The 21233-nt window shown below is 33.0% G+C and overlaps 2 protein-coding genes across 2 annotated transcripts; one reads left to right on the forward strand and one right to left on the reverse strand.

The window, feature by feature from the left end:
* Positions 1-900: 900 nt before the first annotated feature.
* On the reverse strand, positions 901-11561 carry LOC130813825 (protein STRUBBELIG-RECEPTOR FAMILY 7-like). The gene is made up of 16 exons (XM_057679718.1): positions 11244-11561; positions 9835-9967; positions 9654-9725; positions 9307-9372; positions 9076-9147; positions 8922-8993; positions 8322-8393; positions 8143-8208; positions 7993-8055; positions 7235-7521; positions 5597-5898; positions 4323-4591; positions 3831-3963; positions 3092-3216; positions 2845-3001; positions 901-1944 (listed from the first exon to the last, which is right to left on the reverse strand). Exons 1-16 carry the CDS (start codon positions 11326-11328, stop codon positions 1801-1803), a joined length of 2118 nt encoding a protein of 705 aa, XP_057535701.1. The 5' UTR covers positions 11329-11561; the 3' UTR covers positions 901-1800.
* Positions 11562-17615: 6054 nt separating this feature from the next.
* LOC130813826 (triacylglycerol lipase OBL1) lies at positions 17616-21232 on the forward strand. Its single transcript, XM_057679719.1, has 5 exons — positions 17616-18043; positions 18965-19194; positions 19715-19748; positions 19980-20626; positions 20765-21232. Exons 1-5 carry the CDS (start codon positions 17692-17694, stop codon positions 21029-21031), a joined length of 1530 nt encoding a protein of 509 aa, XP_057535702.1. The 5' UTR covers positions 17616-17691; the 3' UTR covers positions 21032-21232.
* Position 21233: the final 1 nt, after the last annotated feature.

A 21233-nucleotide genomic window follows, 5' to 3' on the forward strand; every position in this document is an offset into this window, starting at 1 on the left:
CTAATTTTGACCTCCAACCTTTGTTCGCTGTTACTAACAGCAAACAGTTTCAAGCTACGGGTTTGGGAAAAAAATGCTTATCTTGGGAAATAGTTTGAAACTTTGGCTATTATGTGAATTTTATATTTTTTTTGCTTATTCATATCAAATTTTCGCTTAGGGTTAGAGTACGATTTTGTTAGGGTTTAAGATGTTGGTATTGTACTTGTTAATGTTGTTGCGGGGGTGTTTGTGTTGTTCATGTTTTTTTTTTTTTTTTTTTTTTTTTTTTTTTTTTTTGGTTGCACTATACATGATCATGGGCTAAATGAGCGTTTGGTTCTCTACCCACCTACTGGAGAATCATCGATTGATGGACATCTAGGCTGTTGAGCAACCTGAGTCCCTCACATGTCACACTCATTATCACGGGGATTACGCCCTAAGATGTAGACTACTTGGTGATTAATCTCATCACCACTATCAGATTTCATCAGTTACATACTATCTGAGTTTGTATGTTCGGGGATGACATGGCCTACATGGCTCACGATCTTGACATGCCACTCATTAAGACCGTCGTCGAGAGGTGGAGGCAGGATATGCATACCTTCCACCTTCTTGTTACAAAGTGTTGTCTAATTACATGAGTTCAAGACGTTTTTGTTGCTACCGCATACATTAATGACACCTTAATAGCCTGCCACACACATTAGGGAGTACCTATTAATCTCATCGACACTTCGCTCTTTATCGACAAGAGTGGATACACCGTTCAACTTCGTACCTACTACTAGAAGACTTCGATCAAGCTAACAAATAGGCCTAGAGATCGAAACACCCCCCCCCCCCCCCCCCCCCCCCCCCCCCCTCATCCACCTCTTATCGCCATCTATGTAGAGCGGCAAAGAAGATCAGTGGCCACGCCTACTAGCTTTATGTGTGAGCAGATTCACGTTGGCCGTTAGAACTAAATTGGGGTCAAAGAGTTCATTACTTAAGGAGGAGGCAGTTGGCCCCGAGTTGTGGCTGGCTCTTAACCACGTCGACATATAAACTTGTTGTCCAACCATACTCATCTTCTACCGTTCTGCAAGACCAACTACTCAACCACATGTATTGTTTGTTATTTCTCCTGAATCCCAAAAATGAACAAGAATGCGACCCGCCATGGTTTTAAAACACAGAGAATATGGTTGTTAATCAAAATGCCATAATTTGTTGCTGGGTTATGCCTGTTTGCTGGGCAGCAATTATCAGTCACCTACTCATCATTGTTCATTCATGCATCAAATTAGAGTGCTCTCCAACTTGAAAAGGGAATTCATTTAACATTTAATGGACCACCCAGAGATTTACATTAAAAATTAACATTACAATTTACCAGTAATATGACAACTAAATCCCGATAAAGCTAACAAGTAATACGAGAATTAAATCTCGACAAAGCTATACCTACGATGTCAATCGTTGCAAGTTCGAAAGCATTTTGTACAAAATTTGAGCATTCTCAACTCACATTTCATGAACATTCTTTCTGCTACCGATATCGCAAGGATGTACTACATGAAGAGTGATAAATTAAACCTATCTTCACCTTCATTACATATATCATACAACACAAGGTGATGTCAAAAAGCAAAGAAAAACGGGAAAATTCTTTTCAATGACAGAGTCGGTATTCGGTACCCTGAAACGTGGTTAGGTAAAAAGAAACGAGGTTATAGAAGAGAAAAATTATGAGGTGAGAAGATATAAACTAAACCTTCACTCGGGTCAGGGCGAGGATCTGAAATAATAAATTATTGTAGAGAGATTCATTCAATTCACACTATCACTTGTTTCTGCACTTTCTGATTGACGGGCTGCGTTACTGACAGTTCTCTTACTCATGTTTGCTCGTTGAACCAATCGAACCAAAGCTTGCACCACCTCTGACATAGGGGGGCGGAATTCAGGCTCAGGCTGTTCACAAAAGAAGGTTTTAGTATTGTTTAAATAGCAACCTAACAGAATCTATAATTCTAAACATGCACAAGTACAACATTTCGTTTCCTCAATGACATTAAGTGGCTCCCACCTAAGCTAAGTTTTGGGTGTCGGATATATGCAACCTGACCATTGTTGATTTCCGATTGACTATGGTAGCAAATGATTTAATAAGCCAACTTAGTATAGTCCGATTCTAAAACATGTAGCGGCAAGTTTCAGACTTCCGGCACTCTTTTGAATCCAATTTCACCATTTTGTATGATGCTCCATTCGACTGAAGATCCCATCCCACAACCAGACAAATGGGCAATTGGGGGAAATTTTTTGGTGTAAGCACTTATTGACCATGGATATGGACAAAGCCCTTGTGTTTGACACAATGGCAGAACTAACGATAGCTATCTAAGGAAACTAAACGCACAGGATGAAGGTTAATTGGTGTTCCACCCCGACAATTTATACGAGTCACCCACTAACGATCTATTATACCTCTATATGATACCCTCAATGCGTACACCTAAGAATATCCAAGGTGTTAAGCTAGTGATATTTTATTACTAATTCTTTATTGAGGCCGTCTCACCATGAGACGACTTTATTGGGTCAAGCCAAACTATTTTAAAAAAAAAACTGCTTCCTGCACAAGTGTGAATTAATTTCATTGTTTTTTTACGTTTTTTTTCTAATGAGCCTTTTGTATGGAGCCATCTCACTGTGAGACGGTCTCATGCAAAACTTGCTGATATTTTATAGTTCATACGTTCCTTCAGATTCAGAGGATCGACTGTTCAAGCACCACAGACTCGAGGTAAAAGTATGCAATTCAACGCCTATTAAATAAGGTGAAACCAAGATTAAAGCAGTTAAAATTACCTGAACGCAAAGAGCAATAACATCAGCAAAACGCGACAAAGACTTTACTGGGTAGAGACCTTCTAAAGCAGGATCCACCATTTTAGTCAAAGCATCAATGTCATGCAGCTGAGGTGTTGCCCATCGAACCAATGACTGTTCAGCCCATAGCAAAGAGCTAAATACAAAGTAAAATTTATCTCAGAATTTTTTTTTTGTAAAATTCCAAATGTCCTCGTTATGTACTGATCCCCGATGAGATAGTTACCTATCAAATGGTTTTCGTCCTGTGAGAAGCTCTAACATAACGACCCCAAAACTGTAGACATCACTCTTTAAAGTATACTGACCGGAATCAGCAACTTCAGGGGCACAAGCATTATGGTTAATTACCTGCATAAACAAATAAAGAAAACATGTTCATGAATAAGCATGTCATGATAGAGTTGTCAGACAAAATCATTTACAAGGGAAAATCAGGATGTTATCAGGATAATACTGTAAGAAATTTCAGAAGATAGGAAGGAAAAAACATATTTTTGTCAGTGCAATAAAAATTCCAAGTACTGAAACACAGGGGAGGTTCATGGGGTTTAGCTAAACCCATACTTATTTTGGATTACAGGGTAGGTTGAAGGAAGGGACGAGCTAGACGAGAATCGAACTCAAGTGCTCTCCTGAAAAGTGGTACTTACTTTCTAATTGAGACAAGATTGGATTTCCTTAGCTAAACCCGTACTAAAACCGAAAAAATTATTTTTTATTTATAAATTTGAAATTTTGACTATTGTGTAATCTATATTACTTGATTGATTGATTTTGAACCCATAGATAAAAAATCCTGGCACAACCACTACTGCCTAAACTATGTTTTATTTATGACCCTGCATGCCCCCATAAAAACGGGTATTGAAACCGGCTTAAATGAATACCATGAATGCAAAACATGTATCTTGGTAGGCTTGAAGCAAAAAGTTTTGAATACACCAAAGAAGATTTAATTATACCTGATTTGCATTTGGAAGGAGACTTGCCAACCCACAGTCAGAAAGATGAGGGTTGAGCTCTGCATCAAGTAATATGTTCTCCGACTTAAAATTTTGATGAACTACTGATGGTGAGCAAACTTCGTGCAGGTACCTGGCACAGATAGAGGGAACACGGTTTCACGTAATGTGAATAAATAAAAGAAAACTATACACACACAAACACACCAAGCCAGTGCTCAGTTTTTATTTTGATATTTATCAATTTGCTCACTAAATAACACATTTGACAACCTACAGTCACTCATACAAATGCAACATAGATGCCAGGATAATAGAAAGAAATTCTTTTTTTAAATGACAAACATTTTACGATTTCGTCATTGTCGAATAAATGAAACTGACTCAATACAAAAAAACGATATTAACTGTAATGATGCAAGAGAACATTAATCATCTATGATCTATTGTATCTAAAAAAAGTCTACTCATTTCGGTATTATATTGACTTACTCAAGTGCACGTGCACTCCCCAAAGCAATCTTCACACGGGTATTCCATGTTAATGGTTTACTATATTCATCATCAAGATGTAAAAAGTCATGCAACGACCCATTCTTGTGGAATTCATAAATTAGTAAGTGTTGTCCATGTTCTGAACAATAGCCAACTAGCTCGGTGACATTTGGATGATGAAGTTTGGAAATGCTGGCGACAATCTCCGTGAAATCTTCAGGATGGTTTGCTCGGATAGATGAGTCTATCTTTTTCACAGCAAGAACCTGTCAAGTGTCAAACCAGTAATATTATCAGCATTGAGGAACTTGATTCATCATGAAGGCATTGAATTAGGCACAAAAAGACTCATGAGTCATGACTACAGGTCGGGGCGGGTCATGTCAAATTTAAAAGGGCCAAGACGGGTCAAAGCCCATTAAAACCCATCCCACTTTGACCCGTTTTTAAAAAGTTCATATAATAGTTTTTTATTCTACTTTATGGCCCTTTGGGTTAACCCACCTATGTATATAATAATATATAAATATATTAAAAAACACTAATTCTTAAATGAGACAGTCTCATGGTGAGACCATCTCCATTGTGCTAGCCCAATATTCATTTTTTGTTTTAAAATGATCACTAATAACGTTAAAAATGATTACTTACAATATTAAAATAATCACTTTTTATAGTCTTAGAGTGATTACTTATGAGCTTAAAACGATCATTTATGGTCTTTAAGTAATCAACTAAAGAAATGGACTTACTTATATGAGCCCGTCTCATGGTGAGACGGCCTCATACAAGACGAGCTGATTAAAAAAAGTGGTAAAATTTTTTGCGCAACCAATTCCTATAATTATCCGACCGACCCGGCCAACCCTTTACACCAAGGCTTGTTAATGGCCTGACCCGTTATTGACCCTACCTGCTAATGACATGTTAAAATGTGACCCGACCCTTGACCCGTTGGGTCGACTCGCACCATTACACACCTCTAGTCATGACAAGCACACAGTTTAGCAATGTTTAAATATGCATGTCATATAACATTAAGTTAAGACTATATTCTTAATGTCTAGAAAGCTGATCCACAGATACTTCTATACATCTATTTGACTATATTCTTGAGTACAAAAAATGATCCTCATGGATAAATTCGATTTTTCTTTCAGTGCAAGACAAATTTTAGTTTGAATTTTCAGGTTGATATACATGTGTGTGAGTTCTTCCCTTCACAGATTATCCGTCAACAAAGAGCAAATAAAATATTTCAAAAGCTATACCTTTCCATCATCAAATACAGCACGATATACACGTCCAATAGACCCCTCTCCAACAAGATTCTCAATATTAAAACTGCCCGTGGCCATTTGCAGATCTGCTATAGAATATGATTTCACATTTTCTGGCACTGGTGTAGGAATTTTGATCACGACAGGCTTGTTTGAGATGTCTTCATCATCAAATGATTTGTTACGATCAACCGGAGGTGGTTTAAGTGTAACTGATGTAGCTGTGTCACGTGTGGTTGTGGTGATTGAGGATGAAGAATGCACTGACTTCAACTCTGCAAACTCAGGTTTACCTAATGAATTTCAGCATTGAAAACAATTTCGAAGAGTTAGGAAATGAAGGAGAACAAGGTGAGTCCAATGCAGCATACGCAGACAATCATTAAGCAATCGAATCGCGCTAGATATGCATGTTTGTGACCAATGACAATTGACTTCTCGCCCTTTGATCACTAATTTTTTATAAGGCCCGTCCTATCGTGAGACGATTTCAATTGAGTCAACCCAAACTATTTTAAAAAAACTGCTTCCTGTACAAGTAAAAATTCAGTTTTCATTGTTTTGTTAATGTTTCAGGTGCACTCTTGAGAGACCGTCTTTTGTAAAGACGACTCTCAAAAGCCCAGCCCAAATTTAATTTATATTAATTTAAAAATAAAATGCTGCTGAAATCAAAGCACACATGTCGGGTGGAATGTGAAAAATCACATAATATATTTGAGGTTATAACAACATTTATTTGGGGTTATAATATGTTACATTTGGTGTTATACCAGCATATATTTGAGGGTTATAACATAATTTATTTGGGGTTATAACATAATATATTTGAAGTTATAACCCCCAAATATATGCTGGTATAACACCAAATATATTATGTTATAACTCCAAATAAATGTTGTTATAACCCCAAATATATTATGTGACTTTTCACATTCCTCTTGACACGCGCGCTTTATTTCAGCAACAGTTTTATTTTTAAAGTAATATAAATTAGATTTGAGTTGGGCTTTTGAGAGCCATCTTTATAAAAGAAGGTCTCAAGTAAGAATTTGTGTTAATGTTTTTTTATTGATGGGCCTTTTGTATGGACCCGTCTCACCGTGAGACGGTCTCATACAAGACGGACTACCCTTTGATTAGCTTCAACATTAGGGAATTTTCAGCACCAACAGTAGCCAACCTTCATTCTCAGACGAGTCAAACAGTTGGTGCTAGTGAAGCCTCAATGTCTAATGTTGACCCTTGAAGTTTTGATTTATAATCTTACATTATGTTTAAAAACGCACATCCAAGATCCTTGAGGTACGCCATACGCCACTATTTTATCCATGATATTATATGTATTGTCTATCTAAAGCTTCTAGATATTACATGATATGAACCAATGTCTAATAATACTATACAGTGTCATATGTGACCTAATTTTCTGGAACAGATACGCTATGACAGAACAACTGCATAGTTAATAGGTAAAGATTTATATCTGTAGAACATCCTAGTTAATTAAGATAGTAAATGTCCGGCTTTTCGAACTTTGAGATGCTATTGGTCCACTGGATGCCATAAATTTAAAGCAAAGCATGACTTATAAAGAGAAATGGGAGATGCACAAAATCACTAAAGTACCTTCAACATCATTTGAAGCAGCTGCAACAAAAGGCTTATTGATATCGATCTTCTCTACATCAGAAGAAGGCTTCCGTATTCTTCTCTTAAATATGAAAAATCCTAATACTCCTACGACTACAAGAATAGCCAATATTATTCCAACGATGGCACCGGCACTGATACTAGATTTTCCGCCTTCAGAATCTGAATCGGAATTTCCATGATTTCCGGAAGGATGATGATTGCTTCGTGATCTGGGTGGAGCGGGGGGTGCAGGTCCTGAGCTCCACGAGTCACCATCCTTTCTGTGATAAACAAACCACAGTATTAAAAGCATAGTTACATGGAACGTAGAACGTAGCCACATTCAGTGATCCGGGAACGTTTGTCCCCAATCACCACAAAACACGACCCAAATCGCTAAAGGTGACGTCCCGGTGTGGAAGACCTTTTTAAAAAGTATTTTGGCCTTCATTTACAAATCAAAGAACAAAAAAGGGAGGAAAATGAGATAAAACCTAGAAAACCAAAAAGAATTCACTTAAAAACAATTTTTTAAAGCAAAAAAAACATTTTAATTTAACTTTGTTTTCAAATATATTTTTTTTACACGTAATGTATATGTACCTCGTACCCAATCGTTCCTGAGTCAATCAAGATTGCATTCTCCGTTCCCGTTCCCCGTTCCTAACCGAATGTCGTTCCAGGTAACAATGATTAAAAGACCCAAAAATTTAATTTAGAAGGACATAAATAAGAATGAGCCTATCACTTACTGTATATTAATGCCTTGTAACTGCCTAGGAACCCATCCGGTAAAATGGTTATTGGCAACATTCCTAGAAAAGAAAAATAAATCGTCAAGAAATTAAAAAAATATATATTTATAGTATCAAATTTTGTTTTTATAGAAAAGTATTCCTAACAAATTTTTCAGTGGCAAGTCCCCTAAAACATCAATTGTGCCTGTGAACTGGTTATTTTGCAAGTACCTGCAAAAGAAATAGAAATTCGGCCAACAGACCCGTCACTAAGGAAGACACCTAGAACTAATCGCAGCGGAGATTTAGAAGAATCAATATAAAGAGAGACATAGTGCACTGACAAGGAGTTCAAACTGGACAAGGAGCTCATAGTTGATGAAAGATTTCCAGTGAGAGCATTGTTCGAGAGATCCCTGAAAAATAAATCATCAGTGAATCATCATACAATTCATTTCAAGCAAGACAAGTAACCCACAGAAGCTCTCAAGTAGTTTTATCAATATATTAGTCAATTTTGTAAGTGATCTTAATATGAGGAATATATAAGACTGCAAACAGCATCAAGCATCATGGTAAATCTAACTGAAATTACATAAATACCGGAAACCATTTGAACATACAAGTAAAAGAAATACTTTTTTAGTCCTTTTGAAATTGCCAAACTTTCCATTCTAGTATGTCCCTTTTCCTTTGCCTCAATTTCCTTTTATAGAAATATTCCAACCACTTTCTTTAATTCACATCCAGACATTTCCATACTATTTTAATATCATCTATATAATTTGAATGACCACATCCATGCTTAATATTTCAGTCAAATGCCCTTGTTGTAATTTCAAATGGACCGAGGGAGTAATAGGCAGGATTCAACTGTCCATTAACGCATATAAATGTAGCTACATACAGTTACGGATAGCACAAGGGTGGAGTAGATAACTTACATTGTAGAGAGTTTGGAAAGCTGTGTAAAATCGATATTTAGCTGTCCATTAAATTGATTTTGGCTGAGGTCTCTATTGTCAAGCGCAGAAATAAAAACTTAGTCACTGTCAAAAAATATTGTTTCAAGTATTGGTTAAAAGACAAGCAACTTACAGGTGCTCCAGAGACTTCATAGTAGAAATTGAATAAGGTACCGCTCCATTGAAGTTACAACCAGCAAGGTTTCTGCGCGGGTAACAACAACTAAAGTATTGTCCGGAAAATCCAGAAATTTTAAATAAAAATGTTGACAAACTAATATTGAACTGAAATATCGTAGTATTGTAATGACATTCATCTGATCAACAGAGTTGAAATAATGGAAAGCATAGGTTAAGAGCATACAGTCGCAACACATTTAGAGGAAGGTTATAAGGTACATTGCCTCCGAAGTTGTTATGACTGATGTCACTGCAAACATCATGACAGAAGTATGAGCAAATGAAAACAAGATGATAAATTTGTTAATGTGCTTGTACAACACGAGATCCGCATAAGAGGAGAGTTGGCTGAGCACAAATCCGATGAGGTTCCATCCTAAAACCAATTGGTTGTAAGAGGAGTAGCCCATCAAGCTTATATGTTAGTCAACCTCCCTACAACTGTTGAATGTGGGATCACATGTGTGTTATTTTTCAAACTCAAGACACATGAATTAACAAAATGGAACTGTAAAGAAGGCTTTGAATTACAAGTCAGTCAAGGCTGATAAACTCGCAAGCTGATAACCTATTGACCCGGTAAGTCCAAGATTTGATAATTTTCTGCATACAAGATTCAAAAATAGCAAGAATAAGACACAAAAGTTTTCATAAATGGTAAGTCTTTTTAACTCAGGTAAATAAATATAAAACTCATAGAATGGAGGCTTACATTTTTGTTACCCTTGAACCTGAACAAGTGACACCCTTCCATGACTGACCACATGGATCACCGCCACTAGCAGTCCACCCTGTGAGTACAGGAGGTGAATACATGTTGCTGAACATGACATTGAGAGCAGCAGCTGCGAAACAAAGGGAAAGTTCATGTCAAGTTTGTCATACTTGATTGACACAACACAAGGCCAATCCTGAGGCAATTCTAGGCGGCCGACCGCCGAGGGCCCCCAGAAATAAGGGGCCTCAAATATTAAATGGTGATATTCAGACCCAAATTTGAGCAACACATTTTAAGTGATTAGTTTGTAAACTTTTTTTATATATGAAGTAGATTTAGAATATAATATTACAATACATTTTGTCTTGAATTGGAAAGACATTTTTCTTGAAGTGGAAAAAAATTTATCTTTTTATATAATTTAAGGCCCCAATTGGGAAGACATCGTACAAATAAATAAGGGCCTCCCAAAACTTTGTTCCGCACATGGCACAACATTTTATTACCCTAATGTCATTCAGTAACTTCCACTAAGCGAGGTTTGCGGGTCGGATGTACGCAAACTAACCCTTGTTAGTGACAACAAAGAGGTTGTTTCCGATTGACCCATGGTAGCAAATATAATCAACAGATGCCACAGTTGATTGGCAGTAAATCTAAATAATTTTTCCACCATTTTGACACAGTAATCTGCTTACTCAAATTGATTTAATCAAATAAAACCCCAAACAGATTATTATAAAATGCCATCCAAGTTCTCCCAACTTTGAACATTGATTTGGAAACCTTCATTCATGAAGACCCAGTAAATACTTGATCAAGCTGAACCACCCATGAATTTATCAGCAGAGAAAAGGTCTATTCAAGCAAAATCTTTAAACAAAATGGTAAAACAACCCCACTCATGACAACACCTTAATACAGTCAGTATTTTAGTGAAAAAATTCGATAAAAAGATCAAGAACAAACTAGCCACATCTTTCAAATACCCATTTGAAGATATATAAAAAAAAATCATCACGAATAGAAGAACACACTTTCACCATTAATTTCTGTATCCCAAATACAGAACAACCCTTGGATAATTATAAACAATAAAATGTAAAAAAAAAATAATTTTTACAAAAGATCACTCCACTCATTGTAATAATCAGCGACACCAATCAGCATAACATCAAACACCAGTAAAACAAAGGAATATTAGCAAACAACAACTAACCCATCAATTATCTGTACAATTACCAACAAATTTTCAAACTTTATAATAATACACCACATAAATAGTGCAAGAAATTCATTGTCAGTAGAAATAATCAATAAAAACCAAAAACAAAGTTAACAAAATACCCAGAAGTGTAAAACCATAAATAAACATAAAAGAGTAAAGTTTAATTAGTGCTAACCATCTGATTGATCTGTGTCACCATAAATGAAGCTTGAACTTAGCAACAAAATGCTGATTATCAGGAGCTTCCTCAGCTCAACCATCTCTATTCCTTTTTTTCTCTCTCTATCCACCCCCACTCTCTTTTAATGAATGAAGTTTAAACGAAACTGTATTTTCCCAATAAATTAGTTGTAAAATATTATTTGTTCCATAATAGGAGTAATTCACAATTTTTTTTTTTTTTTTGCTTGTAATTTCTGACCGACGGATAGAAAATTAGAAATGCAGAAAGGAACAATCTACTTCTATGGTAGAAGTAAATGTATAATGTATGTAGGTAGTATAATACGACTATGTGCCCGTGTTATATTTGTAAAGCTGGCAGGCACGACCAACTAGAAGTATAGAGTCTAAAAGTACAAAAATCAAAAAGTGATTTAGTCCATAGATATGTATTTCATCATAGATACTACATTTAATTTATCATAATTTAATACTCCTTCCTATTCAGCTTATGTATTTCATTTTTTTATGGTCAAGTCATCTTAATTATCCAATTTTTATTTTTAATATGGGTTTTTGACTTTTATGCCCTTAGTAGCTTTATCCTATTTTTAATTATACCCTCCATTACCCATACTAATTTTCATCCCTTATATTAAAAACTCATAATACCACTCTCTTTTTTACCTTTAGGGTCTTATTTTTAATTCTCCTTAAAATCTGTGAAAAGTTAAATAAGACTCGAGGGGGTAATAAATAAGAGGGAGTAGTGCGAAGGAAAGTTTCATTTTTAGTTGCAAATTGGAAGGACATGTAGTGTATTATATTTGTCTCTTTTGAGGTTTTTATTTATAAAATAAAACATGTCCTTTTTCACTTCTTTCAAGTCTTTTGGTCTTTTTTAGGAAGTGGAATTTTTGTTGTTTACTTCTTGGAATTGAAGTGGTAAATGGTAATATTCAGTAATTCACATGGAGCAAAACAAAAAGTATTACATTTTTGTATTTTAATCTCCCAAAATCTAGTTGTTTTTAGACAATTGTTAGCAACACTAAATTCCCGTAGGTTTTTTTTATTAATTCAATCATTTTTTAAATGGAGAACAAATATTTTTTTTAATTGAAGACCAAATACCTATTACTTTCCACAATAAATTTTTGGTTTAATTTTCACCTACATCATTCATTTTCTCAGTCTATTTTATTATCAATAATATTCTGACATTTTTTATTGGAAAAATAAGTAATATAAAAGAGGAAATTTTGAATTTTAAAAAATTAACAAAATTAATTATAAATCGAAGAGAGAACTAGAGTAAAAAAATACAAGGCAAGCTATTTTTCAAAATTATCCAAATAAATCATTTGGCAAAAGTTAACTAACGTTTCAGATCGTTCATAAAGGCATTCATGAACAAGAATGATAATATATTTGAAAGAGTAGTTAGAAAACAAAATAAAAGATAGATGTAATATACTTGTTTTTTGTTTGTCCACTTTATTTTTTTATGTATTTCAACGTAAATTTTTAGCCTTAATATTTCATATTACACATAATAAAAAAAATTGTAAAAAATTATATATTAAAATATTCTGCATCAAGATGAATCTAACAAGATCTCATATGAATATATTTTACCTTAAATATATACTTCAAAAATTAAATTTAAATTTCTCTCTTATAAAGTGACAAAAACTTTAAATGGACAAACAAAAATAATCGAAGGGAATAATATATTTTAAAGCGTAATTAGGTGATAAATTTCAATTTTTAGGTTATATTAGGTAGTGTGTTTAATGTTTATATAATTAAGAATTTAAAATATATTAGTTTACTATATATAATTAATTTTATGTTTTCTAAAAACGCCTTAAGGACTTTTGTTAGCAGGAACCTTTAAAAATTTTAAAAGCTAAAATCATTACTAATTTTGGTCTTAGTTATTTTTTTCATTGTAATATTTCTGTATAGTAAATTTTTTTTTTTTTAATATTCAACAAGAAATATGGCTTTTGTTAAAAGGAGGATATAAGTTTAAGTTTAACTGTAAATGTATCTTTGAATCATTTCTTCAAAATAACCTTGACGTTGTAGGCTTTTAGATATTATAGTCACAAAGTTTTTTTTACTAATTATAAATTATAACTATTATAAATCAAAAAATATAAATATTATCAATAAGCTGCCTAATTCTAATGACTTTGTCCGAAAATAACTTGTTTCACATGGATTTTATGCTTCGAGTTAATGATAACAACTTCACACAACTTCATGAAGTAGGCTAGTTAATGAACATATAATTAATCTAAGAATAAAAAACTAAAAATTATTATCATCATCTCAATAAGTCCCGTCCTAATAGATCTGGGAAGGATGAGAAAAAAGATTGATCAATACCCTTATTACAAGGAGATTTCGAATGAAAGGAGCCTCACAACGAGAGTATTATCTGACACATGAGGTCCCTGCAAAAGAATACAGACAACAGAAGATAAAAAAAACCAAAAATATATAAACATAGCACCGTATCATTCAGAAAGACAAAACTAACTAAAACTATAAGCAGAAAAAAAAAGACGAAAAAATAAAAATAAAATATTAGAAAAAGACCAAAAAATAAATATAAAATATTAGCATGTACTCTTATCTCCCACTAAACAATGTAGTTTGTAAATTATCAAAGTAAGAGCTTTTGGGGAGATAGATTGCATTTTCAATGGATGGAGTGAGTAAAAAATTTGATAGTTTTAGTTAATGTGGAGTATGACTGTAATTGTATACAACTATAGGAACCAAAGCTTGCTTAGTGGTTTTTCATATTTACTTTTTTCATTCCATTCTACCATTCACTTTATAAACCAACTTAATATCTTATTTTAATTATTCATATTTTAACTTATTTATAACTATAAATCATAAAAATTTAATATTATAAAAATACATAATTAGACGAAAAAAAACACACTTAATTAACTGTATTTTTCTTACACATTAACAATATATATAAAATAAATTTGAATGATAAATATTAAATAAAATAAGGTGGATCCTACTCAAAATCACCTTCTTTTTACTTCACTTCTTTGGCCCGTATTCTTTTCGTACATATGTTGCCTTTAAAATTTTTAATTAGCTGAGAGTCTGAGACTAGGGGTATATACAATATATTTCTAATTTCTCAACTTATAAATTATTTTTTGTTTGATCCGCTAAAAATAAATTCAACTATTGTTTATTTTTCTAATGCCCACTTAATTAAATATAAAGGCTGAAAATAAATTCAATTATTGTTTATTTCTAATGGCTAGACTTATAAAGAACCTTTGAAGCTAATTATAACAATAGTAGATATATTTTTAGCAAAATATATACATAACAAGTGGGTTTATTTAAAAATAATTAATTGGTGGATTTATTTTCAACGAATTACACAAATATTGGTTTATTATTTACAATTTTCCTTCTTTTAATCTTATCATCATATTTTAAGTCTCTTTAATATCAACCACATCATTCAATATGTCTCTTTATCTATTATCAACTTATCATACTCCTTTTAAAACTTCACTCATTTTGTCTTTAATAAAATTGCAGTGACAAAGGAAGTATTTCTCAATTTTTAGTATCGAATTATGACTCATAAAAATATACTAATTACAACTTAGTCTAGTAGTCTTCAATTAAATATGCTTATGTGTGACCTATTAAAAATTAAAATTTTCTAGCGTCTCCTATATTATATTGGTCCAATTATATATAATTATTATATTGTATCACAATTATTATCTTCATAATATATTTCTATTTTTATTTTATAAATATCGATATATTTTAAGAATCAATTTCTTCATAACACATATAAATAGATTTAGACGGGTTTTTCAAATAGAAATAAAAGTATGATACTTTGAAGTTTCATTGAAGTCATGAAATATAAAGGAAATGATAAATTCAAGGCAGATAAATTCTTCTTCAAATGCAACAAATCAAAAATCCTTTTTTTTAATATTTGTTAGTTCTTAAAAAAGGAAAAATTAACACTGGAATAAAATTAAATAGGTGCTTTATTTTGTTTTTGTATATAGATTTTTGGATCTCCAACAAATATTGGCCATAAGATTTTGTATTTTGTTTAAAAGCATGAAGGAAACACGTTAAAATCGTTATAATTAACAAACTTTATTACATTCAAACAGTAACAATTAACAAAACCAATTAAGAATAAAGGATATACTTTTTCTGTCTCTCTGAATTAGCACCATTTGATATAAAAATTCTCACATTTTTTGATCAAATGATGCTAATTTCATAGGGACAGAGGGAATACATTCTTATCTCCGATAACAAATTCCATGAATGTTTCTAAGCAACATGAAAACTTCTCATATTCTACATGTTTGCTACATTTTATTTTTTATGTAATCTATTACGTAGTTTAGATTATTTATATCTTAAATTATGTATATATAATAATAATTATAAAAAGTTAATATTATAAAATAATGCGATTAAATTATTATAACAAAATCTCACTTGATTATGATTTTTTTATAAAAAATAAGCATGAAAGATATCCAAAAAAATGAATATTTCACTATCAATCATACTCTAATTCTAAAATCTGGAAATTTTGAAGATAATAAGTCCCTTTTAAAAAGTTATAATTAAAGCGCGTATGTTCTTCTCAATTTATTTTCAATTTAATTTAGTTATATTTTTTTATTCAAGGGAGACGGGAAAATCCCTAAATGCAAGAAGGAAAAGAGAATTTAATCTTCATGTAGATTTAGAGAATTATCACAAGTAGGGGCAAACCCAAAAAAAATTAAAGTCAGGACCGAGAAAATATGAAACGATACTAGCAAGATATAATTGAAAATTCTACAAGGGTCCAACAAAAAACGGCCTGGGAATAGACGACAAAAGAAAAATGGGGTGTTGGGCTCTGAGATTTGAAGGGCTCAGGGAGAAATATAAATTATGAGCTCTAAAGATATATCTCCCCTGCTTCACTTTTGTCACTATGAGATATAAGTAAAACAAAACAAAAGAAGTATAAAACGTAGGTTAAAAAAAATCTATATCTATGATGGTACACACCAATAGATAATATAAAATTCAATATAATTTCAGTGAGAGAAATTTTGATGCAAAATTACTAGTAACAAAATCTATTAAGAGACTATCTTTATAACAAAGTGAAAGTTAATTTAGAAATTGAATTTACATTATATCATTATTCATTAAGTACAAAACAAAAGCGTGATTTGAAATACAAGGTTGCACATTTTAAGATCCTTTTAGCCCCGTACAATCAAAATTTATATATTAAAATTTTACAACTCTAAAAGAACCGCATATAAGTTCATAGAACAAATATTGTATTTATTATCCAAAAATGAAAGATAAAATATGACACCCACAATTTTAATCAACACAAAATTAACAAATATAAAATTAGTCAACTAAAAACACAAGCAAAGTATTATAAAAAAGGAAACAAATAGAGAAAAAATTCACTTATTTATGAGATTTATAATCTTAGAAAAAAGAAAACTCACCAAAAAATTAAAAGTATTTATTAGGAAATTTGATAAATATTTGATGACTTAAAGTTCACTTAAATTCATGCAATTCATGCATGTGCAACTATGAACAACATAATTTAATTATTACAATTATCGATATTTATAATCAATATTTACAATGTGTTAGATACAAGCATTGTCAAATACAAGTATTATCTTCCACGTCGTGGTAAGGATATTAGTCTGCCTTATTTTCCACGCCCCTTAAATGCTACCTTAGACGGAATTAATTGGTATGATAATGATCACAATAAATCCATATTCAAATCTTCACTAAGACAAATTATAAGCTTTTTGAGCCTTTGGCGTAGGCCCTTCTCGTCCTTATCTAGAATCGGCCTTGTATTTACTTCCATCTTTCCCTTTCTTTTCTTTCCTTTACTTTCTAAATTATTAAAAGTAAGTTAAGAAAAAGAGTCGGGACTGGCTCTAAGTAAGTGTAAGTCGTAGCTACACCCCGAGTCCCCAAACAATTTTAGTTTTCAACTAAGACTAAGGTTCAAAATTTTTTATATAAATATATAATAATTTAGGAGCCTATAAATAATCTTTCTCCCCGTGCACCTAAAAACCTAGGGCCGGCCCTGAAAAGAGTATACAAGAAAATACGTAATTATAGTTATATGCACATAATAAAACAAACAAAAAAGGATGGGCATACATGCATACAAATGTGGAATGTTAATGAAAGCCTTAAGGTGGTGGCCTCCGCCCTCCCCACATTGGCAATGCAAAACTTACACGTGAAGGAATCCTTCTATTAACTCAATATATTTATGCATCCCAGCATGTCCAACGTTATATTACTCACCTTACCCAAAATTAATCAAATAAAAAAAAAAAATAAAATCAAGAGAAAAAGATTAAAAAAAAATGAATGGTAGAGATAAATGGAGGTATATGATCATACATCCAGAAAGTGCAGGAGCAGGGGACTTATGGAGGTTTTGGAAGCAGGGGGATATAGAAAGTGGGTCCAACTTCATTACAAGTAATTATTGTTTGGATAATGAAGAAGGTTCTGGAAGATTTGATTTAGAAGAATGGAAATCAATGTTTGGAGGGAAAGATAAAAGATGGGTGATTGTTGTTTCAGTGATTGTGAGAAAATTGATTAGGGCTTTTGGTAAACCCTTGGAATGGTTTGGTTATTTTGTTGATTTTTTTCTTAATCTCCTCACTCTTAATGGCAATCTATTTGGCCTTTTCGTCAACGTTGTCCAAGGTACTACGTACTACCTTCTTATTACTTCTATAGCGAGTACATATCAAACCCTCTAATTTAGTTCTTAAGAAAGGCCTATATAAACAGTTTAAATATTTTATATTAAAAAATTTTAAATTATATCCAACACTTTTTTCTTAATTTTTTAGTAAATTATAATTGGATCGGCCCATATTAAATCGTTTTGAGAAGGTCTTAATAAAATATTTGTCTATTTTGATCTTAATAAAGAATTTGTGTACTTCTATATAGTTCTATATAGAACTACATGTTTAATTTATATTTCTTTAGTGAATCATGGCGGTGCCCCCCCTTAGAAGGGGCACGAAGGGTTTATACCCCAGGTTTATTCAAAAATATTAGAAAATCGATGTTTTAAGTTAATAGTTAAAAACACATAATAATAATAATAATAATAATAATAATAATAATAGTTGGAGACCCATAATCAAATGAAGGAAAACGTATACCTCACTAAATAAATTCAATCAATTTTCGATAGGATTGTATTACAATTATTGAGAACTTTCCATCCAATAAACAACACAAGCTAATTAATGTACTTTGTCCAACTCATCAAATTTATTTTATAGATAATCGGTGAATAAACCAAAAAAAAAAGTAAAAGTGGTATTTTATTGAATTGTAGGAGAAATGTATAGATAATATAAAAAGTAAAATAAATGTATAGATGAGAATTAAAAAGATATGAATAAGATAAAAATATAAATAAAACAAACACTTTGATTTCAGTATCTTCATTTTCTCCCCGTTTTTCCATCAAACTAAACCAAAAATAAACAAATATGATTTTATTTAAAAAAATGTATTTCTAAACAAATAAAACACCATTAGTTAGAAATTATAGAAAATAAAAGTGAATGAAGCTAATTAATTAAGAAGACGAAAAATGTAAAACAGGAAAGGTGGTGGTTCCACAAAGAGGAACAGCAAGTTTCATAAGCTCAATTGGGCATTTAGATGGACGTATTGACTTGTGTAAGACTGACAATTTTGGAGGAGTCTCTGGCCCACACATACACAACAAATTTAACTTCAGTCCTGCTCTTATGGACCTTTGTATTATGGCTTCCAAGTTAGTTTATGAGAATGAAAATGTGGTCAAACAAATTGTGGTTGATCATTGGAAGGCAAGTATTCTTCTTCCTCTTTCTCTTTTCTTCCTTATTCCTATTCATAGTGCAAAAATATGGTCGATTGCTATCCCCGTAAATACATGGTGATGCATTAATGTTAGAGTATATAACATATTTTATGGTCTCAATCATAAGTTAAAGTTTTTGGTTGAGTTGGTTCTTTAACATGTTATCAGAAGCCAGCGTAATAAGAACCAGCGTAATAAGAGGTCATAGATCAAAATCTCAACCACCTCTCATTTAAAGTGGAAGATTAAGCACCAGGTTTGAGAAGCGCCTTGTTGCATCCACACTTCTAACCCGAAGGGCTCTCGAGTAAGGGGCGTATTAGAATATATAACATATCTTGGGGCCTCAACCAACGGCTTAAGCTTTTGATTCTTGTTTTTTTTGAAACCTTTACAACACGGGTAATGCGATGGGCCCTTATTTTTTAAACCCTTTAATGTGCTGGGCTTATTTTTGCACTATGCTTCTATTTGACTAGCTAGTGACTGTTTTCTAATTTAAGCAGATGCATTTTGTGGGCTTCTACAATGGTTGGAATGGTAATCTCTCCCTTACTCTTCCCTCTTATTGAAATATTGTAGATATTTGGGTTTACCGGTTAATTTGAAACAACCTCTTTGTCATCACTGATAAGGATAAGACTGTATATATAAGACCCCAAACCCTGCTTAGGTGGAAGCCACTCAATGATTTTGATGTAATAGAACGTAAGTAGGGGCCAAATCTGGATTTTTCAATGAATTTTTCCCTGTAATCTCTTAATTTTACAGATTACCAGCAGGAGATGTCCACCCAAGTGTTCATCCTGTGTGACAAACCAGTAGATGCTACATTTATACTAATCAGCTTCAGAGGCACAGAGCCTTTCGACGCTGATGATTGGAGTACAGATTTCGACTACTCTTGGTACGAAATCCCTGGACTTGGAAAACTTCACATGGGATTCTTAGAAGCTTTAGGTTTGGGAAACCGAACATACACTCCGACTTTCCATCATAATCTCGCGAACAAAAGCACCATTTCTTCCACCCCAAACATGGCAGAATTGACAGCATATAATGCTGTCACAACCAAGCTGCAGGCCCTGTTGAAAGAACATAAGAACGCCAAATTTGTCGTTACAGGGCACAGCCTCGGTGCAGCCCTTGCTATCTTGTATCCGACTGTGCTCATCTTGCGTGACGAGAGTGCGATGATGCAGAGGTTATTGGGTGTGTACACTTTTGGACAGCCGAGAATTGCAGACAGCGATCTTGGGCAATACATAGACGCGAGACTTAATACGCCTGACGAGCTTAGGTACTTCCGGGTCGTTTACTGCAATGATGTTGTGCCTCGGTTACCTTATGATAATAACACTTTCTTGTATAAGCATTTTGGTGTTTGCCTCTATTACAACAGCTTTTATTCTCACAAGGTAAGCTTGTTTTCGTTCCAAAATTGCACATTTTGCTTACGATCATCTATACGTTGTGCCTCAGTTTATCATCGTATGAATATTGCTGTGATTTTTCATTAATTGGTTGCGTTATTTGTGGTTTTGATGAATATGAAGGAAGTGCAAGAAGAACCCAACAAAAACTTTTACGGAATAAGGTACCTGATTCCCGCGCACATAAACGCTCTATGGGAGTTGATCAGGGCATTCGCTATGAAGTATGCATATGGTGCGGGTTATGAAGAGGATTGGTATTCTATTTTTGCAAGGGTAGTAGGACTACTGCTACCTGGAATTTCAGCTCACAGCCCGAGAGATTATGTCAATTCGGTGAGGCTTGGAAATGTAAGAGATTACGCAGTTCAAATGTATTCTATCGATTAGATTTAGGAAATGAATGAAGGTTAATTTCAATGTTTATGTAATGAGCAAATAAAATTTGTTGAGATAGGCATTGCGTTGCCTAAATTTGAAAACTTTTGACGCCCAAAACTGGTTTGCTTGTAATGTACAAATATAGCACACTTAGCAAATTCATCAAGACTCGAACATTATTATAAGAAAAAAAAAAAAAAAGCATTTCAAT

The sequence above is a fragment of the Amaranthus tricolor genome, chromosome 5, assembly GCF_026212465.1.
Source record: "Amaranthus tricolor cultivar Red isolate AtriRed21 chromosome 5, ASM2621246v1, whole genome shotgun sequence".
Classification (NCBI taxonomy): domain Eukaryota; kingdom Viridiplantae; phylum Streptophyta; class Magnoliopsida; order Caryophyllales; family Amaranthaceae; genus Amaranthus; species Amaranthus tricolor.

Bases quoted from the DNA above. Each gene is read 5' to 3' on its own strand.
- LOC130813825 (XM_057679718.1), bottom strand. From the start codon at position 11,328: ATGGTTGAGCTGAGGAAGCTCCTGATAATCAGCATTTTGTTGCTAAGT. The intron at 9,968-11,243 runs GTTAGCACTAAT...TTTGTTTCGCAG, and splicing joins TGACACAGATCAATCAGATG to CTGCTGCTCTCAATGTCATG. The intron at 8,994-9,075 runs GTAAGTTGCTTG...GCTTGACAATAG, and splicing joins ATGAAGTCTCTGGAGCACCT to AGACCTCAGCCAAAATCAAT.
- LOC130813826 (XM_057679719.1), top strand. From the start codon at position 17,692: ATGAATGGTAGAGATAAATGGAGGTATATGATCATACATCCAGAAAGT. The intron at 18,044-18,964 runs GTACTACGTACT...AATGTAAAACAG, and splicing joins TTTCGTCAACGTTGTCCAAG to GAAAGGTGGTGGTTCCACAA. The intron at 19,195-19,714 runs GCAAGTATTCTT...TAATTTAAGCAG, and splicing joins TTGTGGTTGATCATTGGAAG to ATGCATTTTGTGGGCTTCTA.